The 26346-nt window shown below is 42.7% G+C and overlaps 1 protein-coding gene and 1 long non-coding RNA gene across 2 annotated transcripts; one reads left to right on the top strand and one right to left on the bottom strand.

The window, feature by feature from the left end:
• Positions 1-6715: 6715 nt before the first annotated feature.
• Positions 6716-25347, bottom strand: LOC143442415 (uncharacterized). The gene is made up of 4 exons (XR_013110609.1): positions 24694-25347; positions 23193-23329; positions 7359-7522; positions 6716-7254 (listed from the first exon to the last, which is right to left on the bottom strand). It is a non-coding gene; the product is annotated as an uncharacterized LOC143442415 (long non-coding RNA).
• On the top strand, positions 9645-14965 carry Cdkn2b (cyclin dependent kinase inhibitor 2B). Its single transcript, XM_034504072.2, has 2 exons — positions 9645-9986; positions 13256-14965. Exons 1-2 carry the CDS (start codon positions 9855-9857, stop codon positions 13514-13516), a joined length of 393 nt encoding a protein of 130 aa, XP_034359963.1. The 5' UTR covers positions 9645-9854; the 3' UTR covers positions 13517-14965.
• Positions 25348-26346: the final 999 nt, after the last annotated feature.

The raw sequence follows: 26346 nt of genomic DNA on the forward strand, positions 1-26346 counted from the left end.
AGATTTGTGGCCCAGTTTATTCGGACACATACTTCCCCCACAGCCCGCCCGATCTACCTTCTACTTATCAAAGCTTCAGCTTTGTGCAGGTGGGAAGTGAACACCCTATAAAAGTAAACTCTCTTTATGCAGTGTAGAGGCTGGAGAAACAGTGGAGGCGGGGTGTGTGAGATGACACGAAGCATGGACATTTCCCCCACTGCCCGTGTTGAGTATCTTTGTAGGGGGGATACCTTCAGGAAAAACTATCTTTCCAGCCAAGTCAGCACATGGTATGTATCACCACATGCAGTGCTACATGGAACAATGTAAGACACTGGCTCTTTAAAGAAAAAAGCTGTCCCGTGAGAAAATGAAAACTCAAGGTCACAGGGTCAGCCATGAAGCAACTTTAAGATGATTAAACAGCCAAATCATCACTAGCACCACCTATATATGCACCATGTAAAGCCCTGACAGGGCATCTGCAGAAGCAAGCTATGTAAGACATGTAATCGGTGCAGGAATCTACTCTATGTCAGGTCCCTTTAAGGTTCTAACTTTCCTATTCATTAAAAGGACAGGAATGAATACAGCATATAACTCGAAAGAGGGAAGGAGAAAAAGGAGAAAGCAGAAGAGAGGAGAGAATGCATGAACAAGAGAAAAGGCAAAGATATCCAATGTCAGGTGTAGTCACTAGAACTGTATGTGCCTGGGGCCTGAGGCCAGGGCTGTTCAGTTCATGTCCACTGAAACACTCTGACATTGGTTTTGTGGATTAGTATTATATTGCCAAATAAAAAGTTGTCCTGTTCCCCAACAATTAAGAAAAACAAACTACTGTCATAAACAACTATGAGGTATTGAAAGGGTCCTGGGAAAGTCTCCACTGGGACTACAACATTGTGCTTGGTCTCTCACAGGGCTATAGTCAAGGGGTCTCATGTGAGGGCTGACACACATGATGTCGTGATACACACAGGGATGGATCTGCTTCCAAGCTAGAATTTAAGACCATCAGCAGGATTCACTTGAGGGATGTTGAGCTGAAGGCCTGTGTACTGCTAGCGGCTGCCCAGGCACTGCTCTCCTGTTTGCGAACGTCTCCCATGGCAGCTTCCTTCATCAAAGCCAGGAAAAAAGTCTTTATTAGATGGAAATTACAATATTTTTGTAAACTCATCAAGGAAGTAGCAACTTCTAAAGGCTATCATGTTCCATTTACGGCACCAAAGTTACTCAGGTGGGCGTGGCTACAGGAGGCCAAAAAACGGGGGAGGTTGACAGAGCAGAAGCAGCTACAGTGAGGAGATCTACACTGGGTGCCACGGCTTGCTCATGTCTTACGCCTGGTCTAGCTTTAAATTATCAGAAAACTCCTGAGTCTAACTGCATAAAATTTTACTTTTAGTTCTAAATTTTCCTTCCTCAGTGGAGCTGGTGGCACAGTAGGAGAGTGGGGTCCTTACAGAGACACCAGGATGACATGGGCGATTCTGTTCCATTATTGACCATAATATTTTCCCTTGAACCTGATTTCTCATTTGTGGAGTCAGGTCATTATGCCATGCCTGCTTACCTTAAGGAGGTAAATAAGGAAGGGACAGTAACTTGGTATTTTCCAAAGCATGGCACAACAGTGGAGGATCCTGAGTCGGTCCTGAAGAATACATGGACCGCAGGTGGAACACTGCAGTAGGGGAGTGTGAAGGGGTGGGGCGTGGGGGACACAACCCCCTCACCCAGATTGCCTTTAAACTTGCAGTATGTCAGCTTCCCAAGTTCTGAGGTGCAGGTCTCCAGCACTACACCCTGCCTATAAGTAGAATTTGCTTAAGAAATGTGTTGTGGGGCACATTAGGAAAACAGGATGTGCACAGCAAACCCAGGATCTTGCAGATAATGTTGCTTAAAGTGAGATGAGAGAGGCTTCAGGAGGTGAGTCACTAAGAAGAAAAGTGCTAAGAAAATAGAGTTCCATCGGGCCTAGAGAGATGGTTCAGGGTTTGGGATAATGTTCTGCTCTTGCAGAGGACCCAAGCTCAGTTCCAAGCACCCATGTCATACAGATCACAACTATCCTGTAATTCCTGGGAGATCTGATGCCCCTGGATGACAGTCACCTGCATTCACATGCATGCAAACATGTGCATACACACATACACACACACAGACAGACACACACGAGACAGAGCGAGAGAAAGAGAGAGAGAGCGAATTTTAAAATAATAATTTTTAAAAAGTAAAAAGAAGAAAATAACACAAATGGTCTGAGAATTTGGCAAAAATGGCAATGCAATACACAATGAATCTGTGAAATATAAACACATCTCATAAATACACTGATTACTTATTCTTTGTGCTTCACCATAGTGCTTTAGGAAGGTACTTGGATGAGTTTTGTCTCTAGTAGAGCAACTTTAACTCACTTGCTTGTTTCAAAGTGATTAGTTGGGAGCTGGAGAGATGGAACAGTGAAGAGCACCAGCAGCTCTTCCAAAGGACCCAGGTTCAATTCCCAGCATCCACAGGACTGCTCACAACTGTCTGTCACTCCAGCTGCAAGGGCTCTGACACCCTCACACAGACAAGCATGCAGGCAAAACACCAAGGCACATAAAAATAAAAATAGATAAATCTCTTTTTAAAAGGGACAATTTGATGAATTGAACAGATAGCTCTCAAGAAAGAGGTGCAAATGGCCAACAAGTACATGAAAATGCAATGTTCCGACCCTAAAAGAAATACAATAAAGACTACACTGGTTCCTTCTCATCCTAGTCAGAATAAGTGTCATCAAAAAACAAACACACACTGGCAAACATGAAAGGCAAAATGAATACTTAATGCACTGTAGTAGGCAAGGAAATTAGTTCAGCCTCTATTGGAAACAGTATAAAAGGTCCTCCAAAATTAAAAATAAAACTATCCATATGATCTTGCGATACACTGTTCTTGAGTATATACCCAAAAGGAAACAAAGTAAGCTCACCATAACCCACCAACCCACATTTATTGTAGACAATCTTTGAAATTAGCTTACATGCTTATCCATTAAAGAATGAATGATTATTTTCTTTGCTTGGCTTACAGAGAAATTGATTCACTGTGCCATCTTCGTCATATACTCTGTTCTGACTCACGCGCCCACCTGCCCTTCCACACTGTCCATCCCCACTTTTCTGTCCACGTAACCTCACCAATAGTCTCCCATTCCTGTTTTCATGTTACAGATCATCATCTATTACTGTTTGCTATTCCCCATCAGCACAGCCTCGGGCCTCTTCCCCTTGCCTCACAGTGTTCTTCCTGCCTCCTATCCTACACATAGATACATCTACACACACACACACACACACACATTTAAATCTGGATCCCACATGTGACAGACTTGGGACTTATTTCACATAACACAATGGTCTTCGGTTGCATCCAATTAACTGCAAATGTTATAACTTCATTGTGCTATCATTTTTACATTAAAATTGTCCCAAATTAAACCAGTTGAAAAGCTCATTGCAATCAGAGAGACAGTTTTCTAAACATAATTAACACATGTTTTGAGATGAGGTCTCACTGTGAAGCTAGGCTGGCCTTAATGCAATCCTCCTGCCTCAGCCTCCTGAGTTCTCTGATTTCAAGTGTGAACTACTAGGGCTGCCTAATACTTCTTTGTTAATTTTAAAGTATTAAATTAAAAGCAGTATGGCAAATGAAAAATCCCAAATTTGTTTCATATGCTTTTGTTAACTCTTGATTTTAATTTGTCTGAGACTTTCACTTTAGTATTGTCTCTATTGAAGACCACATCAAAGGTTCTGAGGTGAAAGTGTCAGAGTTAAAATCCTAAAGCTGCTGTCATCATAATGATACTGAGCTCTGGCTTGCTATGCTCTGTTCCAAGCTTTCACTCCAACTATGTCTTGGTTTGTAATGATATCTAGATTTCTCACTACTAAGTGCTTGAGTATTCGCCTAACCAACAAATGACAAAATCAAAAGAATTTAATGCTCTCTTCATGTTGGTACCAAGTTCTACTTGATGAAAGCATCATAAGGTATTAAGATAATGGTTTTATTATTTCTTTATGATACAAATATTTTAATGACTTTATATGAATATTTATTTGGATATATTAATATTCATTCCTTACAAGCCAATTCTAACCTGTTTTAGCACACAAAAGATATTAAATAATATTTAACATTTTTATCTTTTTTTACATGTATTAATTTAGGGGAAAGAGGGAAGTATGTGCCATGGCACATGTATAGAGATGAAGGGACTGCTTGTAGGAGTTGGTTCTCTTTCCATCATGTGGCTCTAGAGATCAAACTTAGGTTGTGAGATTGGCTGGCAAACTCCCATACCTACTGAGCCATCTCACAGGCCCAATCATCTTCTTCCTTCAAGTGTGACTTTACATATCTGTGTTGTGATTAATTCTACAGCAGAAATCCATGTCCAAGCTAGATTATAAAAGCCAAGGAACAGTGCTGTGTCTTGGCTTGGTTGGGGTTTTGTCATCTTCTGTCACTGATGTGCTTTAAAGACTTAGAAGAGCATCTGGGACATAATGGGCACTTTATAAATACATGTTGGTGACCATTAGATGAAATAAATAAACCAATGCAGGCCTGTGCCCCAAAAGATTCCACTACAGTTAGACTACATATGCTCACTTGAAAGAATGAGCTTCACTGCTGAGACATGATGTGACAAATTAGGAATCAAATTGTTGCATGTTTGAGTAAGACAAACCCTGTGTGCACAGCAGAAAGAGTTCCTGTGTAGAAAGAATGGTCTAACTGCTAAGGGGCATACTGCAGGTGTCCCATATAGGTAGAAAATTCTTGGTTTTACTAAATAATTTCTTCAATTACATCTCTCACTACCAATACATTATTTAAGCATGGTCTCTCAAAGACAGGCATGTTATGGGGCATTTTGGATATTGATTCAATGCATTTCTTTTTTGGTTGTAGCAATCTTTTTGAGACCACACCTGCTGAGTTGCTAACAACCCCCTGGATGTCCATGTAGATGAAATTATGCATAATCATCCTGAGTTAAGAAACAATTACATTTTCTATATAAAGAAATGGACCAAGACATGTAACGACCATCCTTAAAGCAAAAATACTCCACCAACACTCTGCTTGTAGTTTTGAAGTATTATTTCCTACTAAAAAGACCCAGCACTCCTCAGATAAATTGTTCATAATAAAACAAGAAATGTGCAAGATAACACTAGAACATACTGTCATACCAAACATCAAAGATTTTTAAACAAGACCATTGAATCATACCAAAAGAATTTAGGAGCCAACTCACAGAGGCCACTGACCAAAGATAGGGCTTACAGATCAACAAGAATTCTACAAGATTGAAACACACCATTTAAATCTTAAGTACGACAATCTTCAAATCATTACTCATTTCTGGAATATGCAAGAGATAACTCATCATCTAGAAAACTTGCAAATGAATTTAAAAACACTTAGTGCCTATCTTGACCTTCTTGTATGTAGATGACCAGAGCATGGCCTCTTGAGAGCTAGTCCCCCTGGAAAATGAAGAAGTAAAGTCAAGATACCATTATCCCTCATCCTCCTAAAGATGTGACCGATTATCAGAGAACTCAGTGATGGTGATGCATGCCTATAATCCCAGCACGTAGGAGCCTGAGACAGGAGGGCAGAAGTTAAAGAGCAGCCTGGGATTTACAGCAAGGCCAGACTGAGCAACTTTGTGAGACCCTTTCTCAAAAGTCCAGGACAAGAAGAGGGCAAAGAATACTGTGACATAAAAGACACAAAATGGGATGTAGTGTGGATTCTGGGATAATAATTACCAACTAGTGGAATAGAGAAAAACCAAACCTCCTAAAAAAGGAGGTGGGTTGTATATAATTTCAAAAGAACCCAGAAATGATTCTGTATTTCTTCCCCTCCTCACTTGGAAATACTGTACTAGAACACACAAATGGCAGCCACTGTCACATCACTACTTGTGGCCACTTACCTACGTCTATTCACACTTTAAGGTGAGTCTGTATCTAGTGGCATGAACTAGCACATACACATCCTCAGTGATCTTCATGATACACAATACTAGAGTTGATTGTACAAACTCCCTCCTCCTGATCTCCAAATTTAAAGCCAGTTTATCGTTTGGTTTTTCTGTCTCCTCACTTAATGAGTCCTCCACTTGACCAAGGTACAGCTAACACACTTCTGTTGAAACTGTACTCTACCCTGATTCATCTCTCACTGTGCCTGGGCCACAAACAACAGGTTGTTCTTCATCCTGGAACCACCTGGGCTCCAGAGACATATCAAATGCTTGGTTATCTCACTCACTCTGATGTCAAAGATAAACGCATTGTCATATCAGTATTACATGAGAAATGTCATCATTCAAGTCTGTTAAGGGTTGCTGTGGTGTCATCTACCTTGGGAAAAGAAAGCAGTGTAGAAAACAATCGTTTGCCATCTTACTGCCTCTTTCCTTTTGAGCCTACCACAGAGGCGGCTGCACACTACTCAGTGTAGAGAGCAGAGGTTCTGAAGCCACACAGCTTAGATCCCACCTCCAATGACTGGGTAATACACACATTTCTTATTTCTCTCATTGTTTTGTCTTATCTGTAAAGTTATGATACCAGTGTATGTTACATAGGACCTTTATGGAAGTAGAATGTAATAAGAGTATTTGTAAGGCACTTGGAACAGGAAACAGAATGCTTGTTTGTTTTCCTACTTTCAAATATAGTGAATATTATTCTCTATAGAGATAATGTTACATAATACAATAATATCTGAAAAACAAGTTGAGCAGGTTGGCTTTTTGTGGGGAAAGTCCATTGAGTTTCTTTATGGGTGTTTCCTGTTATTTTGCTTGTGATCTTTCAAAACAAGGCCTCACCCTGTAGTTCAGGCTGGCCTTAAACTTGCCACAATCCTCCTGCCACAGCTTCCGGGATGCTGGGATTACAGGTGGTGGCAGGTGGGGAAGAAGGCATTAAATCATTAAGGTTGGTGTCCCCAGAATCGGTCGCCCGAGGGTAAGGACCACCCAGACCAGCAGGACGGTTTGTCGCTGTCCTTGGTGCTGGTTACTGCGATCGCGCGCTTGGCAAGCGGTGCCCCTACCCCAAACGCTTTTCCTTCAACTTGATGAGTAAAGCTCCCATTTCTTCCTCATGGAAAATTCTCAGTCATTCTGTTCATCGGCTTTTCCCCTGTATTGCCGTGATTTTCTTGTGTTTCCTTCAAAGGAAAACAATTATTTTGTATTTTCTCATTTATAAAACGTTTTTATCCCCAGAAACAGGAACTATACAAAAGGTAACTTAGAGATTGGTGTAAAGTACCTTTTACTTTCCAAGTTTCAGAGAAGTGCAAAGCTCATTGTTAGGTTACATGAAGCGGTGTGACTGTGGTGAATATTTTAACGACCTCAGCACTTGCCGGAGATGCAGTCCCATGGCAGAACAACTGCCTAGTAGCTGCAAGAGCCTGAGTTCAGTTGCAAGTACTGAAAAGAATAAATAAATAAATAAATAAATAAATCTGATAAATACCCAAAATACCCAGTAAATATATCTTTCAGTAAGAAGAGCACACTAAAATCTACCATCAGATTAAAAGTTAGGATTTAGGACATAGTCAATAGTCAATGTAGGTATGTTGGACTACATAATTGATGGATCCATTAGGAAAAAAAAATGGTCCCCACAACATTCTTACAAGTCAGACTACTGGATCTAGAGATGGATCAGTAGGTAAAAGTGTTACATAAATATGGGAATCTGAGCTCGGATGACAGAATCTACATAAAAGACAGGTATTGTCCAAGACACAGTTGTAAACACAGTGCTGGGGGAAGGGAGAGCACAGACAGGACCAGAGGATCTGGCCACTGGTCTCAAGGTTCAAAGAAAGTTCCTGCCTCAAAGCAATGAGACAGAAAGTGGTTTGTGTGCACTCAGCATCCTCCTCTAGCCTCCACATCTGTGCACACAAAATATGCTCATAACACACACACACACACACACACACACACACAGCCTTCTGTGCTACATTTAACTGTGAATTAAATTTCAGAGTAGCAAATTTTAAAATATCTATTCTAAAAAAATAATAGAATCTATTTGCTTCACACTCGTCAATATCAACCTGCTGGTTTAATTCTTATACCTGCTAGCAAAACACCAATTTCCTTCATTTCAAAAGCTCTGATTTCAAACTACCCATCTTTCTCCCTCTGCCTCCCATTCTACCTGTGTACACTGGCAAACCTGTGTACACTGGCAACAGTGAATGACTGACTCCCAAGGGGCGTGGGGGATATAAACAGTTTATAAACACCTTTCACCCAGAAGCAGACTTCTAGTCTTCTGTTGAGGACTGAGTGGAGCAGTCATCAGCAAATAGTTCTAATTGGGGAATCTGACACAAGTGTACCAGAAGATGTGTTCTGAAGTCTTTGGGGTTTTTTTATAAATAAAACACCTGGCTTTCTTTAAGACCTCCTTCATAAGCATTCTGAACCTGTTTTGTAAATAAGAACTGCCCAGCCATTCTCACACAGCATATCTGGGCCCAGAGTTATTTGGAAACAATGTGTGGCTCTCTTCCTACTTCACTGTAGCAATGGTTGTAACATTTAAAAACTTTAAAGCAGTACGTTCAGTCTTCCCTAGGAAGATTACGGAGAAATGCAGCACTTGATCTTTATGTCTTTGGAGGAGGGTTTAATGACAGGTTCACCGTGTTTAATGACAGGCCCAGCACCACACCCGAGTTTTATTGTTTCATTATTCCTAAATGCTCTTTATTACACATGATAACTAAAAATCAAATACTTGCTGAGGTAGGTTTAAACCAGTAAGAGGGCAAACTAAGATCTATAGTACACATGTGGAACTGGACCTCAGGGGCTTTGGAAGGAGGCCTGGTTAGTTATATACTGATTGTCTTTGAACTTCTAGATTTCAGGGACCCTCCTGTCTCAGCCTCCCAAGTAGGTGAGTACAGGCACACGTCCAGGGATTTTAAATTCTTATGATCTACTTTTCTGTGCATGTGATGTTACCTTTCTCTAAAATATATTTTTTTTAACTTCAGAATTACAACCAGAGCTCAAGAGAAAAGATGTAAAAACAGGCAAAACAGGATCCTTGGAATGCTTTATTATTGTTCTGGCTGACTAAATAGGAAGACATTGTCAAAAGAAAACTGCTCGGTCTGATGCTAGATGTGAAACTCGTTAAATTCAAATAGAGATGACCTAGCCTTGCATGGCAGATGTTGTCACTTTCAGAAGGCTTCAGTGGAAATTATTCACCCTAAAGGCTTTCTTTCAGCCAGACGATTGCAAAAGAGAGATTAATATCTCCAGAGTGAAACCTGTAGGCCTGGGCTAAATAAAGACCTCTGTTCCGCCTGCTGAATTCAGAGGCACAACTTTTTCAAAAATAGCCAACCGGCCACGGTAACTTCCAGATTAGGACACTCAATGTTCTGCGCAGGCGTCTAAAACCTTCCGACTCTCAGATACCGCCCCTGATCCCGTCCATTTGTCTCATGACGTAACCAAACGTGGGCGTGGTCAGATGAGCAGGCGTGGTCTGAGGGGGCGGGGCCGGCGGCGGTGCAGAACGCTGCTGCTCAGTGCCCGCGGGCTCCCCACCCGGCGCTAGTCGGCTGTGCCGGCGGAGAGGTTCTCAGGCGCTAGCGCTGGAGCGTTCCCGGGACGCTCACCGAAGCTGCTGGGTTCCCAGAGAGCAGGAGCCGCTCAGAGACCAGACTGTAGCAATCTCACGGCCGGCGGAGGACCATTTATTCCACGGACCGAGGACAAGGGCATGTTGGGCGGCGGCAGTGACGCGGGCCTGGCCACCGCCGCGGCGCGGGGGCAGGTGGAGACCGTGCGGCAGCTCCTGGAAGCCGGCGCAGATCCCAACGCCGTCAACCGCTTCGGGAGGCGCCCAATCCAGGTAGCGGGGTCCCCAGGCCTTGCCGGCAGAGGGCGCACAAGCGCGGTGCCCTCCGCCGCTGCGAGTTGTAACCGGGCACCACCTGGGCAGCCCGCGGCTGCTGAATGTGTGCGAGCCCGACGGGAGGCAGGTTTTGCAAGAGCAAAAATCCTGAAAAACAAAAACGATCGAAATATCCCTCTGCACTATATTGGCCTTTTCTTCGTTTTGTGATGCTGGGTCTAGAAACCAGGACCCCCCCCCCATGCTGGGCAAGTGCGCTACGTGTGAGCAAGATTCGTCTCCAGCCTCCGAATCTTTGCAGTGGTGGAAAAAAAAATACCAATATTTATTCTGCCATCTTACAGTCATAGAAAGAAGACTGACACTCGGAGAGCAAAGTGGGAAAGGGAGGGTAAGATAGAGAGAACGACACGATAAAAATGAGATTACCAGTTACATGGCCTAGATTCAGGGGATTCCACTAAACTGTAGTGTGTAGGACGAGAGAGTTTACTGTGAACAACGGTATCAATCTTTTTTTATTTTCTTTTTTCTCAAACTTAATCGCATTCATAGGACTAAGGATTTTCCAAACCCAGCACTTAATTCCTTGTATGCGGGCAGTAACAGTGTATAGTTTTCACTGCGAACAGGCAAAGCCCTCCCTAGAGAACTGTTGGGAACAACAAAGGGGTTCCCTAAACATTATATTGACTGCTGAGATACATTTGTTCAGTGTTTACTAATCCTGCTGTAGTTAGTATTGACTTTATTTCTTGAAGATCTAACACAATGCCTTTGTGCTCTCCTGTCTCCTGTCGATATCTGTAGTCGTCTTTTTCATTCACCTCACCATCCCTCTCTGGGACTATGAAAATCAGCGCTCTTGTTACTATAATAGGTTTTTTTGGAAAATAAGTACCATTCCTCTTTAGTTTTTACGAAAAAGAGGTGTTTAACATAAGAATATTTTTAAAGTAACAAAAAAATAATTGTAAAGTAAGTATAAAGACCTTATAAAATTTTTTATTTACGATTTTCTTTACCAAAAACTTTTAAATCTTTTGGCGGCTGTAAAAATAGCCCTTAACTCGCTAAAAGAAAGAAAAAGATTATTGTGTTTCTTGAAGGAAGAAAGAAATGTTTCTAATGTTAATGTAGTAAAAACTGGCACATGGCCACTGCCACTGTGTACATTTCAAAGCACATAGGCCCACCAGAACCAGTGACTGTTTAGGACAGATGCCAAAACCTGTTTTATTGCTAACTTAAAATGAAGACGCAAATGTTTGCACAGTGTACAACATACACAAATAGCTGCAATGGGGATTACATCTTCAAAACATTGTTGTTGGTTTTTCTTAATTATGCATCTTTGTGATTTTAGGTACTAGTCAAACTTTTTATACAAAAAAAATACCACTTACCATTAACATTTTTGTACAACATAAATGAATGTTAATTTTATATTACAGTGTATGTTCACTTTATGTCTCATCTTTCCACTGTATATCATACTAAGTTAAAATGTTATTAGATGCTGAATAATTTGTTTTCATAATGTTATATAAGCTTGGAATGTGACAGCTTTCTCCTGATCTCCTATGCTCAAATGATCACAGTACAGTTTGTGAGCACAGACCTTTTTAAAAAACTGCCTTGTTTTCTCCTGTAAAGCATTGCTCTAACTTCTTAAAACAAAACAAAAACCACCATTGTGTGGTGTCCTCATTTGCTTTCTGCTGCTGTAAGAAGCACCATGACCAAAAGGAACCTGGAGAGAAAGCCATTTATCTGGCTTATATTTAATTGCCACAGTGCATTTCTAATGGAAGTTAAGGCTGGAATGAAGCAGAGATCATTGAGGAACATTGCTTACTGGCTTGCTAAAGGCACAAATTCAGCCACCTTTCTTCCAGGTCTACATGTGGGGCACACACCCAGAGTGGACTGGAAACTCCCCCCCCCCCCACACACACACACACACATGCACACATTTGTCATTAACCAAGAAAATGTCCCACAGATTTGCCTACAAACCATTCTGGAGGCTTTTCTCAGCTGAGGTTCCTCTTCCCAAATTAGTGTTTCAAACTAACCAGCACATATAGTTGGTTACACCTAGAAGGTTAGAGGAAAACAATATAAAACTGTGCATATAAAGCCTGGTTTCTGGTGTCCTGCCTGCAACATATGCTAGGGTAAGGTTGGCACAAACTTTGTAGAGTAACCAACCAATGCCAGACTTGACTAAAGGCTCACTCCACAAGATGGAACCGGATATTGCTTGAGTGAGCAAGATCCAGAGACTATAGCTCAGCAAACTAGGGTAAAATCAAATAGTATTGTTCAAAAAGGAAAAAAAAGTAGCAATAAAATGACTTCTAATGACATTCTGCTGTACTTACACATGTCTGGCTTTGCTCAGCCATCATCAGAGAAGCTTCCTCCTATAGCACATGGGAACGAATACAAAAACCCACAGCCAGACAAGACGCAGTGAGAGACAGACCTTGGAACACTCAGGCTTAAGTGGATGTCCCCATCAACTCCCTCCCCCACAGGGCTAAGGGAACCCTGCCGAAGAGAAGGTAGAAATAGTGTAAGAGCCAGAGAGGATGGGGAACACCAAGGGGGAAAAAAAGGTCCTCTAAATGATCAAAGCTCATATGAATTCACAGAGACTGAGGCAGAATGCACTGGGTCTGTGTGGACCCGTGTGGATCTTCTGTATATATTATGGCTCCCAGTTAAAGAGTGGGTCCCTTGAGTCCTGTGCCTTCTCTAGTGCTCTTTCCCTTCTGTTTTGTTCAGTTCCAATGTATTAGTTTTTTTATTTTATAATTTATGCTATCACTTAGAAGCCTGACTGTTTTCTAACAAGAGACAGAAAGGGAACCGATCTGATAGAAGGGGAGCTGGGGAGGAGCTGGGAGGAGTAGAGGGAGGGGATATCATAATCAGAAATTATGTGAGGGGAAAAGTCGATTTTCAGGAAAAGGGTAAAATAATTTAAAAAAAAAAAAACAGTTCAAACTAAGCTAACAAATCACTTAACGAAATCTCTGTTGTTCAACGTTCCATATAAGAAATAAGCCATTCTTATTGCTTCGCGTGTGGAGAATAAAGTGGACTCTGTTGAGTTCAGCCCAGGCTATGATGGGTGGGGAGGGGATTGAGTAAGCAAAAGAGAAACCAGACACCTGAAGCTTGCTAGCGCCTTGGCTGCCCCTGCTAAGAAACTTCAGTTTCCGCAACCTCTGAACTTTCTCTTCTTTTCCCCTCAGGTCATGATGATGGGCAGCGCCCAGGTGGCAGAGCTGCTGCTGCTCCACGGAGCAGAACCCAACTGCGCCGACCCTGCCACCCTCACCAGACCTGTGCACGACGCAGCTCGGGAGGGCTTCCTGGACACGCTTGTGGTGCTGCACAGGGCAGGGGCACGGCTGGATGTGTGTGACGCTTGGGGCCGCCTGCCGGTAGACTTAGCTGAAGAGCAGGGCCACCGTGATATTGCGAGGTATCTACACGCTGCCACTGGAGATTGATTGCAGGTTCCCTCCGCCTCCGGCAAGGACTTTTTTCTCCCCAGCCCCATCTAGGAAGACTGCAAGCATAAAGAGAAGGAGCAGCCTGCAGGCCTTCCAGAACTTGAACCCTATCCAGGAAGGCAAAGCCAATCCGAAGTAACTTCCTACGTGTTTTCAGCAACTGAATCTGGCTCTTGATCCTCACCCTGAAGCCGCGGGGATCACCAAGGAGATTTAGTATTGTATGAAGTACCTTTCAGAACGTGGTGTAAAGTAGCAAGGGAAACTCTTGAATCTCCCAAGAAGCTGCAGCTGCTGCTGCTGCGGGGAATTGGAGACTGCTTGACATTTGGATGGGAGCAGTCAGTACCTTCCCCTGTGAACTCAAAATGCAGCCGGGCGGTGGTTGCGCACGCCTTTAATCCCAGCACTTGGGAGGCAGAGGCAGGTGGATTTCTGAGTTCGAGGCCAACCTGGTCTACAAAGTGAGTTCCAGGACAGCCAGGACTACACAGAGAAAAAACCCTGTCTCAAAAAAAAAAAAAAAAAAAAAAAAAAAAAAAAAAAAAAAAAAAGTCCTCAGGCTAGAGGGAGACCTGGAGAGTTGATGAGAGGCTCTGAGTGGTTCTGTGCACGGTCATGTGTGAGGATTTACCTGCAAAATGGCATTTATAGAATCCGAGGAGTCACCTCCAGTTCCACAAGAAAAATAGTGAAATTGAAAACAATAGATCTCTGCTAAACTGTGACTGTGACCTTGACAGACTCCACGTGTTCACCGCCCAATGGTGAATTGTAATGTGTTGTAATGTGTAGCAGTTTACTCTATGCAAAATAGTTTAAGAGCCCCTTTAGAAACTTCCTACATTTGAGTTGCTCTTTAGTAACAGTGTATTTAATGAGGAAAACCTTTAACAGTGTAACAGAGGTGAGACTGAAATGCATCTTGGTTTTGTTCGGTTGGATTTTTTTGGTTGGTTGGGTTTTTTTTCCCTTCTTTCCTTCCTTTTCAAAGCGTGCTTTTCTCTGTACCTAAAGCTAACCTCAAGCCAGGCTACCCCTGCCTTAGTCTCCCAAGTACTGGGCTTACAGCCTGCACCCCTCCCGAATCCCAGCTTCTCATGAGACTGTAACACACCTAGTGGCAAAGCACATGTTGCTTTTGTCTTTAAGCTGTTTATCCCTCTGTTCAGTGTTCCTGTAAGTGTCTCAGAGGAACTATTCTAGGTATCCTGTTAGATGACAGGTCTGCTGATGTAGTCAGTTACCTTGGGCTACTTCCCAAAGGCTACTAAAAGAGATTGAGCATGAACTTAGTGAAATCAAATGACAACTCATAGGCTGTACTGCTGTCTGCTGAACAAATTGTGGATGTACTCTGGGGGACTTCCAGTGTGCCTTGGTTCATTTTCCATTTAAACAATTGATATATTATTGTTTTAATAAAAAATAAACAGTATAGGTAGACTCCAAGATGTGGAATATTTGGCATTAAATTGTATTTTCCAGGCTGGAGAGATGGCTCAGTTCAGTTCCAAGAACTTGTAACAAACAGGTGACTCACAACCACCTATAACTCCAGTTTCAAGGAAGATTAAAACCTCTGCCTCTACAGAAAACTGCATTCTTGATACTTGTGCATACACACCCCCAACACACACACACACACACACACACACACACATACACAATTTAAAAAAAAAAAAAAAAAAAAAAAAAAAAAAAAAAAAAAAAAAAACCTTGAGCCTCGAGAGATCTCCATGGTTAAAAGCCCTTGCTGTTCTTCAGAATTCAGTTCCCAGCAACCATAACAGGTCCAGGATATCATGACCTCTGCAGGCACCCATACATGGCATACACTTACATTTTCACACAAATATTTTAAAAGTTTATGTATTTTCATACTTTTACCACAAAATCCAAAATGTTAAAAGATTCAAATGCTCACTGCTTGTCCTTTGTAATGAATCCAGAAAATGATTTCAATCATTTATTCTTAAAATCTGCTTTCTTAGAGTAAAACATAAGACTTACACTTTATGTTTCTATGTGTCAAATATAGTGAATATTCATCTAAAATAGAGAAGAGGAACTATGAAACAACTTGAGAGTAGAAAGAGGTGCCTCTGAACTAAATACACAAAACTTCCCTAGTGATTCCTTATTTCTCAAACTAATATATTACCAAAGAAAATGAGTTGAGAAATAGTTCATATCTTTTGGCAAGGACAGAATATTTATTGATACAGTTTATATTTACACTGGACATGCTTTAAAACATATTTGTTCCTTAAACACTTAAACCTTCCATTGCGTGCAAAAGTAAGTCAATTTGGCCCCCAAATGTGGGTCTTTTAAAGTTTACAAATACTGGAACTTCTTAGCTTGTAGAAAAGGAGACTGGCAACTCTGGTATGGGAGGGGGTTGGGGGGACAGAGTTTTGTAGCCCTGTGCCTTGTGCAGCATCTGAAATGTAGTTGGTCCAATGCTTATAAAGATAGTTGTAAATAATTATTATCCAAGGAGGAGAAGCAAAATTCATGATTGCAAATATCAATGCCTACTTATAGAAAGTCAACTTTAAGGGAATAAGAAGGTTCTATAGACATGCAAAAGATAGTCTACCTTTCCCATTACTGTTGGAATCATAAGTGAATAGGAATATGCACTTGTAAAGTATAAAATGGATTCCTGAACACAGTAAAGAATGCTGAGTCAGCCTAGTTAACAGTCATCACCTCAAGCACCATTATGCTAAGTGAAAGGTCAGAAAAACAGATGTCACAAGTCCTTCCATATACTTTAGACTCTGACACTCACCAAAGCAGATATTTAAAAGGTAGTCCCAAAGACAGAAGGGTGGGAGGCATGTCGCAAAGCTTCACACCAGAAAATGTTTGCGTTTGTCTTTAAATCTAGTAAGTAGTAAGTGTGCAGATGTGCAGATTTTAATGTTGTTACAACAGAAAACTGCAGATGCTCTCATCACAATGACTACACTTTGGTTTTCACTGTATCAAATCCTGTATGTGGTAAACATACATGGGTAAACATATTTTTCTAAGTGCAGAAAACACGGTCTCTTTTACCTTCTGGGGGTGGCTCTTCTCATATAAAATTTTGAAACTACAGATACTATATTCAACATGTTTTTACTCCCCAAAGAAACTGAAAACTCAAAATTACTGGAACAAAGCTTTCATCTCTGCCTAGAGAGACCGACTCTTAGTCCTCCAGCATCCTGTTGCAAAAGACTCCTCCCACTCCTCCGCCTGGTGAGGCCTCCAAGTCCCCTTTAACACTTTCCTTCCCAGCCTTTCTGCTATTAACAACAGTGACTCCATGAAATTCACAGGTAAATGGATGGAATTAGAAAATATCATCCTAAGTGAGGTAACAAAGTCACAAAAGAACACACATGGTGGGTACTCACTAATAAGTGGATATTAACCAAAAAGCTCAGATGCCCAAGATACAAAGTACAGACCATGTGAGGCCCAAGAAGAAGGAAGATCAAAGTGTGGATGCTTCAGTCCTACTTAGAAGGGAGAACAACATAATCACAGGAGGTGGAGGGAGGGCAGGACCTGGGAGGGAAAGAGTATGGGGAGGGAAAATGGGGGGGGGGGCAGGATCAGGTGTGGGAGGAGATGGAACAGAAGTATAGAAGGTAGGGAAATTGAACAGAGGTGTGTAGCAGTGGGGGATGGGGAACTGGGGGTAGCCACTAGAAAGTTTCAGCATTCCCTTTTAGCCCATCCCCACTCTTGTGCTACCAGGGACCCCAGTGAGCCGAGACACTGGTGGGCGATTTTCATTAGCCTCCCCTCCCTCCATTCCCCTCGGCATAATTATTCTTGCTCTGGTAGCCTGCCTGTACCAGCCCCTCCTCCCATCCCAACTGCACTCCCCAGAGACTCCATCTTTTGGTACAACCTGGTGCCCCTAGCTCTTTCCCATTTCCCCTCAGCCTCTCCTGCTACCCCACCTCTATTTCTCTGTCAACCCACAGAAACACACTCCACCAGGAAACCCCACAGTCACCGTATTGCCTAAGATCTCTGAGTGGACAACAGCAGCCAACGAAGTGAACACTCACCCCACGGAGATGAGATCAGGTTTTTATACCAAGAAACACCTCAAACACAACTCCAGATAGCTAGATATAAGCAGAAAAGCATATCCAAGATAATATGCCTCCTCCAGAAGGAGGCATATTATCCCATTGCAATAGACCCAGAAAAATTCAGTTTAGCTGAAGCATAAGATAAGGGTCTCAAAATAACAATTATGATTACAGTCAAAGACCTTAAGGAGGATATGAATAAATGCCTCAATGAAGGCTCAAAAACATATTAGCTGAAGTAATGAAAATATTTCAAGACACTAAGATAGAAATGGTATCACTAAAGAAAATCCAAATTGAAATGAAAAAAAAAATAGGATGTGAAACAAAAACCTCAGAGAGATATTTCTATTATTGCTCAGTCCATGAAATGGAACCCAAACCTGACACTGCTAAAGTGGCCAAGAACCTAAACCTACAATTAGTCATGACCTAGTAAAATACCTACTACCTGCTAAAGAAACACAGCAATAAAATGATTCCTAATGTCATTGCTCAGCCTATAGATCAGTGCCTCATGCACCCAGAGTAGGAAAGCTGCTTCTTGCAACAGAGAAGAACTAATGGAGTACCACAATTGAACAATGTGCAGAGAGTGAGAGACTCGGAAGTACCCGATCCTAAATGGGATGTTTTTATCAAACCTCTTCTCCTTCAGAGCTCAGGGAGCTGTGTGGAAGAGGAAGCAGCAAGACTGTGAGAGCCAGAGGGGGATGGAGGACATCAAGGAAATTGTCTTCCAGACCCAAGAGGACTGATGTACCTATGAACTCAGAGACTGTGGCAGAATGCACAAGTCCAAGCACAGAAGGAGTGAAGTGGTTCTATCCCTAAACACAAAGGTATCTGCAGTTGACACCCACAGTCAAAGGCAAAATCAGTTTTCTCCAGTAGTCTGTCTGGGTATATCCACCACACCCTCAGGGAAGGCTCCATGAGTAGTTGGCCAGATTGCTTTGTTTAGTACTGTTTGTTTGTTTGTTTGTTTGTTTTGTTTCATTGGTCTTTTCTTGCTTGTTTTGGTTTTTGTGAAGAGGGGGCTGGGAGTTTGTTATATGTTTTTTGTTTGTTTCTGAGAGACAGAAAACAAAGTTGAACAGGTAGGGAAGTGGACAAGCTCTGGGGAGAAATCATGATCAAAATGTCCTGTAAGGAAAATATTCCTGAGCAAAGATTATGAAGCACTCATTTTCATACTGGGCTGTAAGAATGAAAAATATAATTCTAATTAACACTTAAATAATAAATAGTAGCTAAAAGTGGAATTTTTAGGGATATATTATTTTAAATAGCTTCAAAGAAAAAAATCACACAAGTGGTAATATAAACCTCCCATTTGATTTATAAGATCCCTTAGCTTCTCCTTCATTTCTTTTGGTCCAAAATATTTGAATTTGCTAGTTTGAGGAGATTGACTGTTACTTCATTCCAAATTTAAAGAAATGGTAGGATCATTCTCAGTGTCATAAGTCACCATTTCAGTAAAGCCAACATACATACATTCAATACATTCTCTACTGCTCTTCAGAGAAAATTTTTAAAAGTCATATATACATATGTATATATATATGAATGATAGTTAATAGAGTTTAACTGCCTTTGTAATGGAAAGATAAGCTAATTTCCTTTCATATTCTCCCAGAAGCTGGTAATTTTTATGGCAGATTATAAGCTTCAGTATGGCCAATACTTTGTCACTATAAAAAGGACAAAGCAGTGAGATTAAATATCCACAAAAGTTACAGGACACATGTGAAGCAGTCGTGTGAATGGCAGAAGCCAATGTCCCCAACTATAAGGAAGTCTGTGCATGTGAGCATCTGGCCGCATCCGCATGCTGACTTGCTGGGTACACACCCATTATTAGCATAACTACTAATTAATTTATGAAAACTCAAGTTGCTGTTACCTGGTGTCATTTCAGCATTCCGTTGTTGCTATTCATGATTTGATGGACAGATTATCATATATTTTAAAAAATAAGACAATTTCAAATTTAGAAATTACTTGAAGAAACAACAGCAATTGAACCTCAATAGTTTCAAGGTATTCTCCCATTCTACTTGCAATCCCTGCAGAGAGCGGGTAACAAGGAAGGTGGGAAGAAAAGCCAGGCACTTCTTCGTGTTATTCATTTAACCATGTGGCTGCTAAGTCATATAGCCTTAACAAGTCTCAATTTCCTTTATGTGTGAATACGGAAACTGTATCAGGTCCTTTCTGCAATACTATCATCACTAAAGTTCTATGCTGCCTGAATCTCTCCATAGCTGACAATGATGTCTGTCTGTCTGTGTATATAAGTAGATAAATCTGTGGTTTTGTGAATATTTATTCTGTGACCCTGGGACAGAGAATCCTTTACAATATTACCCATTTGTTGGTGGAGAATTCTACCTCTGAACCACACATGGTTCACTGAAAAATTAACAGACAAGTCAGATGAAAGCTGGTACAATGGAAATACTTGGCTCAATTTTTAAAGTGTTTCTCAAGTCATCTTAGTTCAGGTTTTTCTTCTGGTTTTCCTGTTTTCTCATGCTACTCAGACCTAGTTTCTTGTAGTAAACGAGGCAAGTTCAATATAGAAAACAATATGGGCATTAGTCATTCTGAGTTAATGTAAGTACACTGAGAATGTCATTTTTGTGTGACCACATGTCAAGGCTTTCTGATGTGTGTTTGTGTAAGAATTCAGACACAGAGAAAATGGAAGTTGGAACAGATTCCATACCCCCATCTTTTCACAAATCTGTCTCCTTGCTCTTCCTGAAAACTGTGTCTTTCTGGGGACTTCATTCCCTTCTGTCAAGTAGTTCTTCAGTTAAGTGGTTCTGAGCTGCAGACAGCAGCGCTGGGGCAGGGCAGCACCTTATCCAGACTTGCAATAGCTGTCAGGGGGGCTCCCAAATCAGAGGGCAATGTGAAAGGTTTCTGTATCTCCCTGAGAGATATAATACTCTTAAATTTGGTTTTGTTGTTGTTTCCAAGTAAGTTTTAAATAATTTCACTGTATGCTGTTGTATATTTTATAATATGTTGAGAAGAGATAATACAAAAACATTAAGCAGTAACAATGTAGTACACTCAAAAATACAAGAATAGGTCAATATGTTACTGGCAACAGTTTGGTTTTTTTTCCCCAAGACTGAGAAGATGTGTAGTCAGTGGCTCCATGATTATATAGGTGTTAGGATGCTCTTTCCCTTTTCCTCCTACACAGAGGTGCTCCTCACTCTTTCCCCTGCCCACACACTGGAAGCTATACCTATGCCTGAAAACTATCTGATCATCCCCTATTACTGCCTAGTCTCTGGACAGCCACCAATATTAAGAGTTACCACAACTAGCTTATTCCAGGATTTGCAGTGGCATTGGTCTGTTTAAATCCTAAAGTAAACAGAAAAATGAATGTTGTCTTCTTCCTGGGGAAAAAAATGATATTCTATTCTACCTCCAAGTATTTAGTATATTTATACCAAATTTAGTATATTTAGACCATGATGGTGTTGGCTCCATCAGTTACTAGAAAGCAACAGATATGTATGAATATATATATATATGTATATATATAAACATTTTTATACATTAGCTTTAAGACTAGACTTGTTGATTCAAAACTTTTGTAAAATATATAAATATACACGGCCATCTTACAATTTCCTATATTTCTGGAAAGCAACTTCAAAACACTGAAAAGAATTCATATTTACTAATCAGCTCCATGTTTACTAAACGATAGTTGATCTGTGGTGGTTACTATACTTCTTGTTGATAGCAAACTTTGAAACAGTTCAGAAAAGCAGCAAGTTTTAAATAAAAATCTGAGACTTTTAAAACCAGTCTTAATATCCAATACTTTACTCAAAAAATGTATCATCCCAGAAACTAACGAACTATATATGTTTATATATTTATGTCTATATGTCTGTGTGAATGTGTGTAATTGTAAACATGCCTACCCAACACACATTTAAAATACAAGTAGGATCACACTACTCTAGAACTCTCAGTCTCTCCTGCTAGCATGAGCTCTTTGACAGCCCCCCCTCCCTGCCCACATATACAGATGCACTTCCATTTTTCACAGCTACACAGTTTTGTATTTGTGGGTGAGTCCTGGTTTGCTTGATGAGTCATAGTTTTTCAAAAACAAAATGTCACCAATACATCATGTTTCGTGTTCACTCCCTTTTTCTTTTGCTACTGTATACTATTATAAAGAACCCTTTCTCCACATTTCCATCACCCAGAGTGAAATAATTTGAAGTGAAGTGTCTGCAGCAAAAGAAACAGTTCTATCTATATGTGTGTTTGGTCACAGTTTTTTATACACATACACTTCCCCATGCTTACAGATACATACATATATACATATATAACATTTTTCATACATGAGCTTTAAGACTAGACTTGATTCAAAACTTATGTAAAATATATAAATATACACGACCATTTAATATGCAGTTTCCTATACTTCCATATGCTGTCTATAAGTATAATATATATGAGTATCTATTTTCACATATTTGTGTATTTCTGGGTACTTACTTGAATTATAAGCATGAAATGCCTGAATCTAAGGGTACATGTGTACCTACAACTTTGATATACTGTAAAGTGACTCCAAAATAACTGCAGCACATTCTAATAGCATCCAGGAAGACTACATCCTGATAACACTGTCACTCCTTTTCCCTCTGCCACTTATATGACTTATATGAGTTATATGACGTCGTGTGTGCTTACATTATTTTACTGCTGATATGATCCTTTCAGTTACTCTTTGGCCATTTGTATCCCAAATCTCCATCTCTGGAGTGGCTTAAAGGCATATTAAGAGGGGGTGCTAAGTTTTGGGTGGTTTTGTTTTTTAATCTTTGGCGTGAGTGTACGTATCTGCGAGTCAGTGTGTAGTGCACACGTGTGTAAGGGGAGATCAGAGAACAGCCTTCAAGCTTGGTTGTCTTCTACCTTATTTGCTGCTTTCTAGGTCAAGTTAACAGAGATTCTCCTGTCTCCACCTACCACCCAGCTGTCGAAACTGGGATTACAGAGGCAGGCTACTAAGCCCAGTTTGAGCTCTGGGTATTCAAACTTGGGTACTCATATTTGTATAGGAAGCGCTTTTACCCTCGGAACCATCTCCTTGGCCCTTATTTTAGATGTTTTAAAACAAGGTCTCCCAGGCTGGCTTCAAATTCATATTCTTCCTGCCTTGGCCTCCACAGTACAGGTATTATAAATATATGCCACCACGACCAGTTATTCACTGGCCTTCTTTTTTTTTTTTTTTTTTTTTTTTTAACTGAATAAGTTCTTCAAGGACTTACTTCTAGAACGCCTCAAAAAAGGGAAAAGGCCCCAAGAGATAAACATCCTCCCTAACATTGTGGGGCGGGGGAGGGGGGAGGGATACCTCCTCACTACATTATGAGTTTGCTAATCCAAAACAGAACACTGTTTCCTTTTACAAAAGACACAAGACTGCCAGTTTTCTAGACCACTGGAAGATGTTCTACAGCTTTCACTGATTCTGTTTGCAAAGTGACTCACAGATAACTCACTTTCAGTTGTCTCTGGTTCTTTGACAACAGAAAGAGGCATCACCACCTGGTAATCCAGTGATCATCCTGGAGTCTAGCCTGTACACGTGAAGCCAAGTAGTGTTCAATACTTGAGCTTCTCGTACCTGTCTTGTCACCTGTAAAATAAAGACAAAAGTCTCTCATTCAAAGGGCAACTCTGAAGATAAAATGGGTGCTTCCAGTTTAAGTAAAAACACACCTTCATTATCAGTTCATTACTAACTTCTTGAAGAGCACATAGCCAAAAGTCACTTGGAACTCCAATACTTCCATGATGGCATTTACACAAAAATGGAAGTGCTCCGTTCCTTCTCATTCAACAGATAGAGAACAGACATCAGGCAACAGGGGATGGAACGTAAAAGTCCAATTTTCAAATTTACATTCTTCATAGAGCTATAGTAGCCCTCATACTCAAATGGCAGTCCTGGTAAGTGGTAAACTGTCTTATGCCCAAATGTCTAGAGGAGGAGGAGCTTTTTGGAGAGGGAGAAAATTCCAGGTAGGGTAGCCAGAAGCCCCAGGGTCAACCATGATATTTGAGAAATTCGAATTCTCTGTGAAGCTAAGCCAAGGTATGCACTGGTTTGGGTTTTGTTTTAACCCTACACTGATACTCAGGAGGTCCTTACAAGGGGCCCTCGAAACTCATTTTATTTAGCTGATCCATTCTTTGGTCCTAGGATTGAAAGGTTCTACTACAAAGTCACACATTTGGGGGATGGGGGATGGAAAAGCAGCAGCTGGCCTCGCCTGACCTCTCAGTTACTCTAAGGCCTTCGCTGGGTTAGTTTGGCTACTCCCAGGTCTCACCATCCTCCTATGTCTAGTACTGGCATTTGGAATCAGCTCTATAAAACCCTGCCAGCTGTCATCCTGCTGTGGATTGCTACTTTACTGCGGCCAGACTAGGCCCGAGCTCGTAAACCAGAAGACACCAAGTCTCAGGGCCGCAAATCCAGGTTCCAAAAGGCTAGCCCCAGGTCCCACGTCATCTTGCACAGCTGGGCCCAGACCAGCTAGGCTCCCGATGGTGAACTCGGAACAGGTCCAGACAGATGGCACTCCATCCCGTGAGCACTGGACCTAAGAGCACCTTCGCAGGCCTGCTAGAGGGATCCTGGGCTCGACTTCCCGCTTTCTCAAGCTCCGAGCTCCGGACCCGGGCAGAGCCAGGGCTGACCAAGCGCACTCCCTCTGTTCCCCGCCCGCAGCCCGATCAACTCGGCCCACGGTTCAACCGCTCCTTTTTCTCCTTCCCCCTACTTTTCCTGTTCCGCGGGGGGCGCAGTGGAGGCGGGGAGGCAGCGGGGAAGGGGGCAGCCGGGAGGGGGGAGGGGACCGGAGAGGGAGGCTACGCGGGGCGGGGAAAGAGGAAGAGCCGGGGATGCTCGCGCTTAAAACCGAAAATAAACAACGTCCTCGGGCTGCGGCCTCGTGTCTGCCCGACCGCGCAGGGGCCTGGCCGGGCCACACTTACCGGTCCGCAGCGGTGTGCAGGCCCTGGTCCCCTGTCCACGCAGCGGCTCTTCTCTGCGCGCTGTTCCCATCGGAGGAGCGCAGCGTACCGCTAGTGTTCAAAACGCCCGCGCGCGTCCTGATTGGCGGGCCGGGCCAAGGCCGGCCTCGCCGATCTTCCTTTTTTCTTCTTTTTATAGCTGGATTCGGAGCGGGGGAACCCTTGCCGAGGGGCGTCAGGCATAGACCGAGGGACCCGGACCCGAAAGTTAATCGGAGCGAAACATGACCGGCGCGAGAGACCTGCCAGGCGGGCGGCGATAGGACGCTGCTACAGCTAGGGGGCGGGCGGTGCGCACGCGTCCCGCGGTGCTGGCTGTCACCGCGATGGGTGGCGAGCGAAGCGAGCGGGATCGGGAGCGTGCCGTGCGCGGGAGACAGCGGGACCCCGGATGCGACAGGCCCCGCGCGCGCCTCCCCCTGGGCGCCTCTGGGAAGCTTTTCCCGCGCGACTGGGGACCGCGTGCATGGGACTCGGGGGCGCGCCTGAGGGCGGAGATGGGCGTGGAGCGGAGATGGGCCGGGGGCGGCGCGTGGGTCGCGAGGTGCCTCCTAGCTAAATGGGCTGGGGGCGGCGCTTCTCACCTCTCTTGTCACAGTAAAGCCACCGCTGAGAGAGTAAGTCAGCGGGAGCATGGGTCGCAGGTTCGTGGTCACTGCGAAGATTCGGCGCGCGGGCCGCCCACGCCAAGTGAGGGTTTTCTTGGTGAAGTTCCTGCGATCCTGGCGACCCAGGTCAGCGAGCCTCGCACGGGCTTTCGTGACCATGGTGTTGATGCTAGAGAGGATCGCGTGGAGAGGGCCGCAGCCGAATCCCGGACCAGGTAGGAAAGGCCCTCCGAAGCTGCACGCACAGGTGCTGTGGTTCCGCGTGCTTCTATGCATCTGCCCCACGAGGTAGAAGGAGGACGTGTCCGGGCGGGGACTTCAGGTGGGGGAGGGGAGAGGTCGCTTTTCCACTTCGGCTTAGTTCCTGGGAGATGGAGTTTTCTCTCCTACTCTGAGTCTGAAGGGGTCGGCTTCACGGTCCTCCTCAATCCTGCAAGAAGCTTAAGAGTATTTCTAAACCTACTTGCTATCTTAGAATGAGTGGCTCCTACATTTCCTCCTTATAAGTTAGGAAATTGCAGGTATATATGTGTACACACTACCCTAGGTAACGTGGTTTGTTTTCTAGAGCTCTGTATTTCGCCCTGGGGTGTCGTAGAGGGAAATACCTGCTAAAGGTCTTTTTTTTTTCCTAAGGGATTACTTATTTCGTCCTCAATCACCAGACACTCAATCTTGCTTGCAGGGTTATCAGAGTAAGAGGGAGGGAGGGAGGGAAGAAGGGAGGGAGGGAGGGAGGGAGGGGGGGCACTAGGAACAAAAATTGACTTCCTAAAATAGGAAGACAACAACGAACCACGGTTTTAAATACAATCAATAGCTGCTACACAATAGCAAGCACTCAATTTGCTAAGATTTCTCGCCGGTATAGACTTGGCTGGCCATAGAGGTGAACACTTCTTACTGGCTGGCCTAAATTCATTTAAATTGTTTTGTACGGTGCTTTCTCGGTGCAGGATTAGAACTTAGGCCTGCGGTCCCGGAGTAGTCAGAAGTAGTAATATTT

This window comes from Arvicanthis niloticus, chromosome 5, assembly GCF_011762505.2.
Source record: "Arvicanthis niloticus isolate mArvNil1 chromosome 5, mArvNil1.pat.X, whole genome shotgun sequence".
NCBI lineage: Eukaryota > Metazoa > Chordata > Mammalia > Rodentia > Muridae > Arvicanthis > Arvicanthis niloticus.